We start from the raw sequence: 11,549 nt of genomic DNA, 5'->3' as shown, positions 1-11,549 counted from the left end.
GCTGAGCTAACCCCCGGTGTAGGGGGTTTGCCGATGGGATGCCACTAATGTGGAAACTTCTCCCTGCGCTGACAGCGATGGGAAAAACCGGGATGAACTTAACGCTCCGCTCTAGCATCCGCTTGATGACACGAGCGTGTCCAGTACAAAGGCTCTGCCATCGACCTGCAGCGTTTTTAAGCAGCACAACTCTCTTCTTTTTTTTCCAGGTTCGAAAACCCCCCATTTCTCCGCTGCAATACCAACAATACGGCTGAGACGCCCGTCGGGATGTGGCACCTCCAGCGCCCTCGCTCCCGGGTGTGGAGGCAGCTCTTCGTGGGAAGCCTGGAGCTCCGCGGCCACGTCCTCGCTCACAAACTGGGCTTAACGGTGTGTGTTTTGGCAGCGAAGCTCTTGGGGGGTACAGTCGGGACGGGCTGCAGTGCGTGCAAATGCCTTCCCAATGTCCAGCCAGAGGATCCCGGAGTGGTTGAATCCGTACTGCTGCACTTCTCAACAAGTCTCTAAGCACCGTGGAGAGACCAGTTCCTATCCCAAAGCTTTTCCTTTCCGTGGATACAGCAGAAACGTTCCTTAAAAGCTCCACCTGAAGCCGGAACCCTCTCTGGGGACGAGCGAGTGCCACCATCCCTCTGCCCTTTCCACTTCGGCTCGTGATGATGTCCCAGGACGGCAGCGAGCGGACGCGCTTGTGGGGAGCAGCCGGCACGAGAGAATTGAGTCCTGCGGCTCCGACGAAGCCTTTGGGTCATTCGCAACAGCTCGACAGGAGGCAAAAAGCACCTGGAGATGTCGCTGGGCTGGTTTGCTCTTGGAAATGGCTCCAATTCCCCCAAAATCGATGCAGAAAAGCACCTCCTTCCCCACGGCATCAGGGTGGGCCCGGAGGTAGGTCTCAGCCCATCCCCGCAGTGTCACGAAACACCTCTGAGGCTTCACGCTTTGGGTGAGGATCCCTCCAAACCCTGCCCCCATCCCAAAAATCAAGGACACCCCAAACGCCACCAGTTTTATTTCGGGCACTGCCTCTGCCCCTGCCTCCGCCTTGGGGATGCGGAGCAGCAACGCGCGCAGCGGCCAGGAGCCGCGGTCCCAAACCCTGAAAAAACCTCCGGAGCCCCGGACGGAGGCGACGTAATTAAAAACCCAAAATTGCAGCACGTGGTGGGAACCGGCCGGGGCTCCGCACCAGAGAGCCACTGAGCATCCCGGCCATGAGGGAATGGGAATAACCATCGTCCGGCTCGGCCTCCTCACCCCATCGTGCGAAACCGCGCCATGGCACGGCATCGCTAGCAAAATAGAAACCTCCACAAGTCATTTTGCTCCCCTTTTTTTATGTGTATGTATATATATATATAATATATATATATATATCTCTATAACCTTGTGATATTGGTAGTTAAGTCACCGGCGTAACGATGTCGGATACAAACAGCTCTAAGATCAAGAGTAAAAATGACACGGTCCAGATTGTCTCCTCTTAGTCCCCTTGCCGCAGGCTCGGAAGCGGTGACGGGCTCCGGCACGCTCCTCCCTGCCCAGCTTAGCCACACCGCGGCATCCCAACCACCGCCTCCTCCGCAGGGAAGGAGGCCGATGCGGAGCGGGATGGAAGCGCTACAGCTTGGCATGGCGGTGAAAAGCCGGCACGTGCGGGGACGCGTAGGTGGGTTGGCTGTGCCACGGCGCCGCCGGGTAGAGCCGGTGCCGCAGCGAGCTCTCGTAGGATGTCGGGTAGTGCCCGGGGCCGGTCGCCAGCGGCCGGCACAGGTCAGAGGGCTGCGTGGAAGTGGCTACCAAAGGGCTGGGGAAAGCAGGAATGACGAAGGGGTTAACGGAGAGGGAGGGTGCCACCGGCACACCCTGGGTTTTGAGGTGCTCCAGCGGGTTCCCAAAGCTGGCCGGGAAATGCAGCATGGCTCCCTTGTAAACGTCCGGGGCTTGCGGCAGCGACGCAGCATAGCCAGGGCTGGCCACCACTGCCTTGGGTTTGGCCAACCCTTGTTGGCCCCGGGGCGAGCTGGCACCCATGTCCCTGCCCTCGGCCTCCTTGACGAAGGGGGAGACGGCACGTAGCTTTGCGCTGGGGCCAAAAGCCCCCTCCTCCTCCTCCTCCTCCCGGCCACGCTTGCCCCTGGGCGCGGTGGGGCTGAAGCTGGCCCCGGGGGCCACCCAGCAGGCTTTGACGGTGGCACAGGCGCCCGCTCGCCGCCTCTCCCCGCTCCACGACTGCCCCGCTTTGCTCCGCAGGTCTTGGGGCTGCTCCGGCTCCTCGGGTCGCGTCGGGAAGGCCGAAGGCGGCTCCAAAAAATCCTTCAAGCCGGAGAAATACCCCCAGAGGGGGTGGCAGCCGACGGGCTTCAGCACCTCGTTGCGGTAGGCGTGGAAGCAGCCCGTGAAGACGGCGGGTGCCGGACCCCCGTCCTCGGCCCGCGGGCAGGGCTGGCTGTCCCTCCCGTTGCCAATGGGTCCCACCTCGCACCCCGCGCTCGGAGCTCTATCCTGAGCTCCCGCCGGCTCCGGGCTCCTCTCCTCATCCAGGTGGGGGCCGGTGGCTAGCCGCAGGGGCTCGGGGCCGGAGCTGGGGCCGGAGCTGGGGCCGGCGTCACTCGCCGACCGCTGGCCCTCGAGGCAGTGGCGTTTGTGGCAGTGCAAGGCCTCTGCCTTGCTCACCTGGGCCAGCAGCTTCTTCTTGGCCAGCGGAGACATGATGGGGTGGTTGCCTTTGGAGTAGAAGCTGGAGAAAAGGCGCTTGTAGGTTTCGGGGTGGGTCCTGCAGGGGTTAGGACACCCCCCGGCGGGGCTCGGGGTCGGGACCGTGGGGCTGGGGCATCCCTCCGCCCCCCGGCCCCGCTCCGGGGCATTCCTCGTGTCCTCCGTGACGGCTGCCGCCTCCGGCTTCGCCTTGTCCGGAGGCATCTGCGAGCAAAGGGGAGTCGGGGTGTGGGTGCTGGGGTCCCCCATGCCCCCCATGTCCCCCGGTGCCAGCGTCACCCACATCCCCTGTGCCAGGGTCCCTTGTATCCCTGTGCCAGGGTCCCCCGCATCCCCCTGCTGGGGTCCCGGCTCCCCCCAGTCCGTCCCCCCCAATCTTGGGTTCCCTCAAGCCCTTCCGCTCCCCTCTTTTCCCAACCGCATCCCTCCTGGCTCTTCCCCAGCCCTCCCCCCCCCCAGTGCGTCCCCCCCCTGGCGAGGGACAGATGGGGACCGGCGTGGGGCTCCCAAACTGGAGCCGCAGCAGCCGGGCTCTGGGATGGGGGGGGGGGGGTGTTGGGGGCCGCGTACCTGCTCCCGACCCTTCTCCTTCTTGCCCCTCTTGCTCTTCTCGCCCGTCTCTGCCCCCTTGGAGACCTTGTACTGCTTGCGGGGCTTGCTGGGGGGCAGAGGCTTGTCGTCCTCCCCCTTGAGATGCCGCACGTACGGGAGGACCAGCCTGGGGGGGGCGGGGTGGGGGTGGCAGTGAGAATCGGCGCCGGGAGGGGAAACTGAGGCACAGACCCCCCCGCCCCCTGCTCGTCCCCTACCTCTCGTAGTGGCGCCGGGTGCAGGTGGCCGCGCTGGTGCTGCCGGGGCTGCCCCCCAGCTCGTCGTAGACGTTCTTCCACAGCCTTCGCCCCGTCACCTGCGGGGAGTGGGACGGGTTAGCCCTTTCCCGGCACCCGGTGGCCATCCTGGCACCTGGGGGGCCATCTTGGTGGCCATCCCGGCACCCAGTGGCCATGCTGGTGGCCATCTCGGTGGCCATCCCGGCACCCAGTGGCATCTCGGTGGCCATCCTGGCACCTGGTAGCCATGCCGGTGGCCATCCTGGTACCCAGTGGCCATCCCAGCACCCAGTCACCATCTCGGTGGCCATCCTGGTGACCATCCCGGTAGCCATACCAGCACCCAATGGCCATCTCGGTGGCCATCCCGGCACCCGGTGGCCATCCCGGCACCCGGTGGCCATCTCGGTGGCCATCCCAGCACCCAGTGGCATCCCGGTGGCCATCCTGGCACCTGGTAGCCATCCTGGTGGCCATCCTGGTACCCGATGGCCATCCTGGTACCCAGTCACCATCTCTGTGGCCATCCTGGCGACCATCCCGGTGGCTGTACCAGCACCCGATGGCCATCTTGGTGGCCATCCCGGCACCTGGTGGCCATCCCAGCATCCAGTGGCCATCCCGGCACCCAGTGGCCGGGGCGGCGCCCTGGGCGGCCATCACTTACCAGCTCGTAGGCTCCCAACTTCTCCACGGCTTTGTAGATCTTCCAGAGGTTAACTGGAAATAAAGAGGAGATGCCGAGGGACGGGGGGGTACACGGCGGTCACCGCGGTGGTCACCGTAGCCACCGGCAGCTCCTCCCGGCCCTGGCGGGGGTTGGGGGGGGGGGGCGAGAGGGGGAACCCACATACTCTGCTTGAAGCCGAGGTGGGGGATCCTCTCGATGGGGGTGTGCCGGTCCTTCATGAACTTGTAGAGGCTGACGAGGAAGGCTTCCTCCTCCTCTTTCTCACCCCCGCTCGGCCCTTCTCCCACCGCCTTCTCCCGCTCGGAGCCATCCTCGGAGCCCTGCGGGGCAGGAGTTGGGGGGGGGGGAAAGGAGCTGAAGGGGAAACTGAGGCAGAGCAGAAGCAAACCCCCCCTCCCTCCCTCCTTCCAGGGGTGCTTTACAACCCCGAAGGCTGGTTAACGAGCTCCGGGTTCGTTAGCCGGCAGCTCCGGGCCGCCGGCCAAGTTGGTCAAAGCGCTGGAAGCGGGTGAGAAACGGCTTCCAGGAAAACAGACGGGCAGAAATTCATCCCCCCCCCTCCGCCGCCGCCCCCCGCCGCCTTTCTCAGCTAAAAATGTTCCTCGTTTGTTTGTTCTACATTTTCCGGAGTTATAAAACTTGTTGCTATTTTTGGGCAAAGCAGCTGCTCCGGCTCCCGAGGACTTTTTTTTTTTATTTTTTTTTTTTAAATTTATTTTATTTTATATATTTTTTTTTTTTTAAATTTTTTTTTTTTTTCAATTCTTTCTAGTCTTTTTTCGCCGCTCGTGACGGACGCGGGATTTTAACAGCTAAACTATTTTTAAGGCGGCGGGGGGGTGGTTGGTTTTGAGAAATAAAAAGCCGTTTGGAGGGTGGGGTCAAACCCCCCCCCACCCCCTCCATCAGCATTAAAAAAAAATAATGAGAAAAACCTAAATTTTTCCTCCCTAAAAAACGCCCCGTTTTGGGTATGTTCCCCCCCCCCTCGCCCCACAACGCTGGGAAATTCACCCTCCCGCTTCCACAGGCGGCCAAAGCGATGCCCCCCCCAAAAAAAAATAGGGTGTGGGGGGGTTATATTTGGGGAGGGGGTGTCAGCACTCACCGCCGGTTTGGGGGCGGTGGGCTCTTGCTTGTCCTCCATGGGGGGGGACTCGTCGTCTTTCATTTTAGGAGCGGACCTGGAAGAAGTGGGGGGGGGGGGGGGAAGGGGGGGGTGAGACACCCCAAATTGTTACTCCACACACCCCCCCCTTCTCCCCAAAATTAAGGGTAAATTGGGACGATTTGCGCCACGGCGTTGCCCGCCCCCTCCCCCCGCCAAAAAAAATTTAGGGGTCGGGACCCCCCCCAGCTTCCCCCCCCCCGCGCCCGTTTTGGGGGGGGGAAACCCCTGGAAAAAAGGCAATGCCAACGTGGGGAAACTGAGGCAGGGGGTGGGGGACACCCCCCCACAGTGTGTTTTACCCCCTCTCCGTTTTTTTTACCCCCCCCGTGTTTTTTAACCTCCCCCCCCCCCGCCGCCGATCGCGCTCCCGCTCACCCGCCGCCGCCGCGCCATGTGACTGCCCCCCCCCACCGAAGCCGCCCCGCCGCGCCAAAACCCCGCGGGCGCGGCCACGCCCCCTCCGCGCTCCTATTGGGCGGCGCCGACACGCCCCCTCTTCCTATTGGGCAGCCGCGCTGCTCGTCCCCGAGCGCCGCCACCCGGAAGAAAGGCATGCCGGGAGTTGTAGTCCTGCCCGTGGCCGTGCGATGCGGGGGCACACGCGTGTGTACGCTGAAACACGCGTGTTCTTGGCGTGTCCGGGGGCGCCCACGCGTGTTCACACGTTCACGGTCACGCGTCGCGCGTAGCTCGATGCGTGGGTGCGTGTATTTTGGGGTGTCAGTGTGTGTGTCGGGGGGGGCACACACGTATGTAAATGCGTGGGCACGCGTGGCCAGGCGTGTTCCTGGGGGTGCCCAGGTGCCAACACGCGTGTGCGTGTGAGTACAGGCGCGTGCGTGTGGTTGCAGGTGAGCACATACACGCGGGTGCCCTCGTGCAGGTGGGCCCACGCGTGTGCACGCATGCACTTGGCTGCAGGTGAGCACAGTTGGGTGGGCACACGCGTGTGCCAGGGCGGGCACACGTGCCCAGGCGTGTTCATGGGGCGTATAAGTGCCAACACGCGTGTGCGTGTGACTTACGGGCATGTGCGTCTGGTCGCGGGTGAGTATATACACGCAGACGCCCTCCTGTGCGGGTGGGCACACGCGTGTGCATGGCTACAGGTGAGCACACACGTGTGGGCACATGTGCCCAGGCGTGTTCGTGGGGTGTATAAGTGCCAACACACGTGTGCATGTGAGCACAGGTGACTACAGGCATGCGGGTACGGGTGAGTACGTACATGAGGACACCCTCCTGTGCAGGTGGGCACATGGGTGCGGGAACATGCGTGTGCCAGGGTGGGTACGTGTGTCCAGACGTGTTCATGGAGGGTGTACAGGTGCCAACATGCGTGTGCGTACAGGCATATGCGTGTGATTGCGGGTGAGTACATACGCGCAGACGCCCTTGCGTGCCGGTGGGCACACGTGTGCGGGTACATGCGTGCGCCAGGCTGGGCACGCGTGCCCAGGCGTGTTCATGGGGGGGCATGGAATTGCCGACACGCGTGTGCATGCGAGCACAGGTGTGTACAGGCATGTGGGTGCGGGTGAGCACATACGTGTGGGTGCGGGTGAGCACATGCACGCGGGCACCCTCACGCAGGTGGGCCCACGCGTGTGCGTGCAGGTACACGCGACCTACACGCGTGTTTCGTGCGTCTGCGGCCCCCCCTTCCCCCGCCGTGATTTCGCCGGCTCACATTTGGTTCCCGGCACCGCCGCTGACGTGATTTCCTCGCAGGAAACCGGGGGGGGGGACGACAACGACGACGACGACGACGACGGGGGACAACGAACAACAACGACGGGGGGCTTTTGGGGTCCAAACCGCCCGATTTGGGACTAAACACCTCAAGCCGGCGCAAACAAACCGCGTCGCATCACCCCGGGGCGCGGGGGGGGTAGGGGGGGCACCTTCGTGGCGGTAATTTGGGTGGCCGGAGGTGACGGCCGGCTTGTAATTAAGCGTTTAATTCCGCGACGGTAATTAACGGCTCTTTTCGCGGGCGGGGGCGGCACTTTCGAGAAACCGCCGGGCGAAAGCCGGGCCGGAGCGGGCTGAGACCGGCCGAAACTCAGCGCACCTCCCTCTCCACCCCCCCCCCCCCCCCACCCCCCCCACCCCGGCAAAGCTCTCGCTGCCCCTCCGGGGCTCGTCCTCCTTACCGGAATCACCCCGTTAACCTCAATTTGGGGGGGTTTTAAGCCCAAATTCCCGGTGCTTGGCGGCGGTCGGAGCGTCACGGCTAGGAATAGCGCGGGAGCGGTGCCAGGCCGTTACGGCGGGTGAGTAATGGGTTGAAGTCATCCCTTCCCCGGCCGGTGGCGGGGCGGGGAGGGGGGGGGGAACGGGGGGGGGGGACGGGACACACAATAAACCCCCGCCGTCACCCAACGAAAGGACACAGCGGGCACCCGGCGAAGGGACCCACCCTGGGGATGCCGGGGGGCGGGGGGGAGAAGGGTGGGGGGTGTCTGGGGCGGTTGGGGACGGTGACGGGTATCCCCAAAGGGTCGGGTCGTCCCTCCCCGTCCGTCAGTCCGTCCGTGTGCCCCCCCCCCCCCCCCCCCCCCCGCGCCTCTTTTTTCCGTGGGGTTCGCACCCGCCGGGTGGTTTCTGTGCCCTGGCGTGCGCCGAGTTGAGCCGGTCTCAGCCCGGCAGCGGGATGGGTGGCGAGACGAGGTGACACGTGGGTGGTGGCGGGTGACAGATCCCCTCCCCGGGACCGATCCCCCCCTCCCCCGGTACTCACGGGCTCGGGAGGCGCAGGGCGGGCGGCTCATCGGGGCGGCCGGAGGAAGAGCTCTGGGGTTTTGCTGGTGCGACGGTGCCGGGATGACGGGCGGGGGATGAGTCATCCCCCACTCGGGGAAGTGGCGTGTGAGTGTGAGTGTGAGTGTGAGTGTGAGAGTGTGTGTGTGTGTGTGTGTCAGTGCGTGTTCGCCTGTGCCATTGACTCTTTCGTTACCGGAACGGCCGGGCTTTTCTGGGGGGGTTCTGGCCCAGGGGCAGCCCAGCACCGCGCTGAATGACTGGGACGGACTTTCCAGCGGCCCTTCCCCCCCCCCCCCCCCTCCCCGAAACACCCCGGGGCTGGCGATGTGGCCGCGGTGTCACCCGTTCCCCAGGGGTTTGGGGACACGGCCGGGGCCTGGTGGCCGGGATGCCCGTGGGGTTGTGGTCCTGGTCCCACGTCCCTCCCCCTGCCCGAGGGTGGCTTTGCTGGGCATCGTCCTGCCAACGGGGACGGAGCCACTGGTGTCCCCAAGGGCTGGGCATCGTCCTGCCAACGGGGATGGAGCCACTGGTGTCCCCAAGGGCTGGGCACCATCCTGACAGTGGGGACAGAGCCACCGGTGTCCCCAAGGGCTGGGCATTGGCCTGCCAACAGGGACGGAGCCACCGGTGTCCCCAAGGGCTGGGCATCGTCCTGCCAACGGGGACGGAGCCACTGGTGTCCCCAAGGGCTGGGCATCGTCCTGCCAACGGGGACGGAGCCACCGGTGTCCCCAGGGCTGGGCATCGTCCTGCCAATGGGGACAGAGCCCCCAGCATCTCTCCGCTGCTGGGTACCACTTTCCAGGGACACTGTCCCTTGTCCCCAGCTCGGGCACCCCAGTCCCAAGGGACCGAAGGCACCCATAAGTGGGGAACAATTGGGGCCGGACCGGGCTCTGCCGGAGAGCACCCATGGGTGCTCGACCCCGTAGCAGCCCCCCGAGAATCCCCTCCCCGGCTTGTGAAAGAGCCCCAAAAACCAAAGGAAAATCCCCCGGTGACTCATTTTGGGCCAAGAGCTGGAGAAAGCAGAAGTGGGGGGAGGTCGGGGGGGGAGGGGGCAGCTGGCCCCTGTCCCCCCCACCCAGGGCTAGAAAGGGAGGTGAAGGACTCCGAGGGTGACATTAACCCTTTCGTTCCAGGAACGAGCCCGCCTTCTACTTAATAATAATGAGATTTAATGAAAAAGAGAAAAAAAACCCAAAACAACACAATAAAAAAAAACCCCACTTGGGTTTCTCTTCCCGGATCCGGTTTCTATTCGAGCAGAATGGGGGGGGGGGGGGGTCGGGAGCTGGGGGGGGGGGGCCCTGCCTCAGTTTCCCATTGCACCCGGCGGCTGCGTGCGTGGTCCATCCGGATGGGACTAAACGGAATTTCAGGGTCCTGGGGGGGGAGATGAGCACCCTGGCGGGGGGGTGGGGGGGGATGTGGCCCCTGGGGGCTTCGCTCCGATGGGAGGAAAAGCTGCTTCCCAAGGAGCCGGGGGGGGGGGGATATTTTTTTGAATCCCGTGGAAGAGCTGCTGGAGGAAAAGGGGAATTACCGAGGTTGAAAGGTGGTGCTGGGGTGATGGCGGCCATCGGTGCGCTGAAAGGTGTCGGGGCTCAGCCCCCGCTGCCCGAAAGGGAGAAGGACGGGGGGGGGAAGGAAAAGGGAAAGAGGAGAAAAGGGAAAGGAAGGGGGGAGAAGGAGATGGAGGAAAAGAAGAAAAAAGTAAAAGAAGGAAAAAGAAAAGGAGAAGGAGGGAGAAAGGGGGAAGGAAGAAGGAGAAAGGGAAAGAAGGGGAAGGAAAAGAAGGGGAAGGAAAAGAAGGGGAAGGAAAAGAAGGGGAAGGAAAAGAAGGGGAAGGAAAAGAAGGGGAAGGGGGAAGGAGAAGAAGGGGAAGGAGAAGAGGGGGAAGGAGAAGAAGGGGAAGGAAGGGAAGGAGAAGGGGAAGGAGAAGAAGGGGAAGGAGAAGAAGGGGAAGGAGAAGAAGGGGAAGGAAGGGAAGAAGAAGGGGAAGGAGAAGAAGGGGAAGGAGAAGAAGGGGAAGGAGAAGAAGGGGAAGGAGAAGAAGGGGAAGGAGAAGAAGGGGAGAAGGAGAAGGGGAAGGAGAAGGGGAAGGAGAAGGGGAAGGAGAAGGGGAAGAAGGAGAAGGGGGAGAAGGAGAAGGGGGGAGAAGGAGAAGGGGGAGAAGGAGAAGGGGGAGAAGGAGAAGGGGGAGAAGGAGAAGGGGAAGGAAAAGGGGAAGGAGAAGGGGAAAGGAGGAAAAGAAGAAGGAGCTGGAGGAAATGGAAAAGGAGAAGGAGAGAAAAGAGCCAAAACCCGAAAGCCCGGCTGCTGGGGACGGTGCCGGGGGGGGGGGCACCCGCATCCCTTGGGGGCACAACCTGCGGCCAGAGGGTTCGTTATCCCGGGGGGCTTTTGGGGGGGGGGGGGGGGGGGGCTGCTCTGGGGGGGTCGCGGGAAGCCCCAGCACCCTCTCCCGTGGACTAATCCGTCGGGTGCTGGGACGGACACCACCGCCCCCCCCCCCCCCCCCCCCCACAGCTCTGCGCCGGAGCCTGACGCTCTCAATGATGAACATAAAGCCGCAAACCCGCTCCCCGGAGTTAATTACCCCGTGATTAACCGCTGTAATCACCGGGGAAAACAGCCTCCTCGGGGAGCGCACGTGAGCTGAGACCCCCCCCACCCCCCAGCACCTGGGGGATGCTGCGCCCACACCGGCGCGGGGGGGGGGGGCGGTGTGTGTTATTATTTGGGAGGTTAAAAACCACCTTGGTTTCGGGGAGCAGCCGGATGTTTTTGGGTGCCGCTGCAGCACCCTGGGTGCCGGGGGGGTGTGTGTGTGTGTGTCTGTGTGTTGGGCCGGGGGGGGGGGGGGGGGGGCGGCTTTGGGTGCCCCCCACGAAGAGGGGCTGCAAAACGGGGTGCCAGCCGCACTTTCCCCCCAACCCTCCGGTGCCAGCGGGGTGTTTCCGGGGAGAGTTAATTAGTGGGGGCACTACTAATAAAGCTTAATGACCTCACCTGGCCCCCCCCCCCCCCCACCGTGGGACCTGTTTAAGCCCAGCGGAGCCTCTTGGTGCTGAGCCCTGAGCGCGGGGGCAATTCACGGCGCTGGGCACCTATAGGAGCACCCAGGTCTGTAAAGGACCCTACATCTGCCGAGGGGACCCCCTCTCCCCCCCCCATACCCCCCCCCCAGGTGGTTTTGGCAGGGGGTGCGGGCAGCACCTTGATTGGGGGGGGGTAGGGGGGAACGGGACCCTTTCTCCCATCCCGCAACACCCCCCTTCCCCGCCGCGAAGGCGGGAGGAAGGTGCAAAAGCATCTTCTTCGTTTCGTGGCACCTTCACCTCGCGGCACATCCTGCGCGGTC

At 63.8% G+C, this 11,549-nt stretch overlaps 1 protein-coding gene across 3 annotated transcripts; it reads right to left on the bottom strand.

Moving 5' to 3' along the window:
• Positions 1-188: 188 nt before the first annotated feature.
• On the bottom strand, positions 189-8,262 carry ARID5A (AT-rich interaction domain 5A). Of its 3 annotated transcripts, none has more exons than XM_054224952.1 (7): positions 8,157-8,262; positions 5,351-5,426; positions 4,406-4,562; positions 4,219-4,271; positions 3,531-3,628; positions 3,292-3,439; positions 189-2,925 (listed from the first exon to the last, which is right to left on the bottom strand). In XM_054224952.1, exons 2-7 carry the CDS (start codon positions 5,411-5,413, stop codon positions 1,624-1,626), a joined length of 1,821 nt encoding a protein of 606 aa, XP_054080927.1. In that variant the 5' UTR covers positions 5,414-5,426; positions 8,157-8,262; the 3' UTR covers positions 189-1,623. The 3 variants fall into 3 exon arrangements, with proteins under 3 accessions (XP_054080927.1, XP_054080928.1, XP_054080929.1); XM_054224953.1 differs by lacking the exon at positions 8,157-8,262 and adding an exon at positions 7,570-7,663; XM_054224954.1 differs by lacking the exon at positions 8,157-8,262 and adding an exon at positions 5,789-5,806.
• Between the last annotated feature and the right edge of the window lie 3,287 nt (positions 8,263-11,549).

Source organism: Rissa tridactyla, chromosome 20 (assembly GCF_028500815.1).
Source record: "Rissa tridactyla isolate bRisTri1 chromosome 20, bRisTri1.patW.cur.20221130, whole genome shotgun sequence".
Taxonomy (NCBI): domain Eukaryota; kingdom Metazoa; phylum Chordata; class Aves; order Charadriiformes; family Laridae; genus Rissa; species Rissa tridactyla.
The sequence above is the reverse complement of the archived record's forward strand: the minus strand, read 5'-3'. Positions and strand labels throughout refer to the sequence as shown.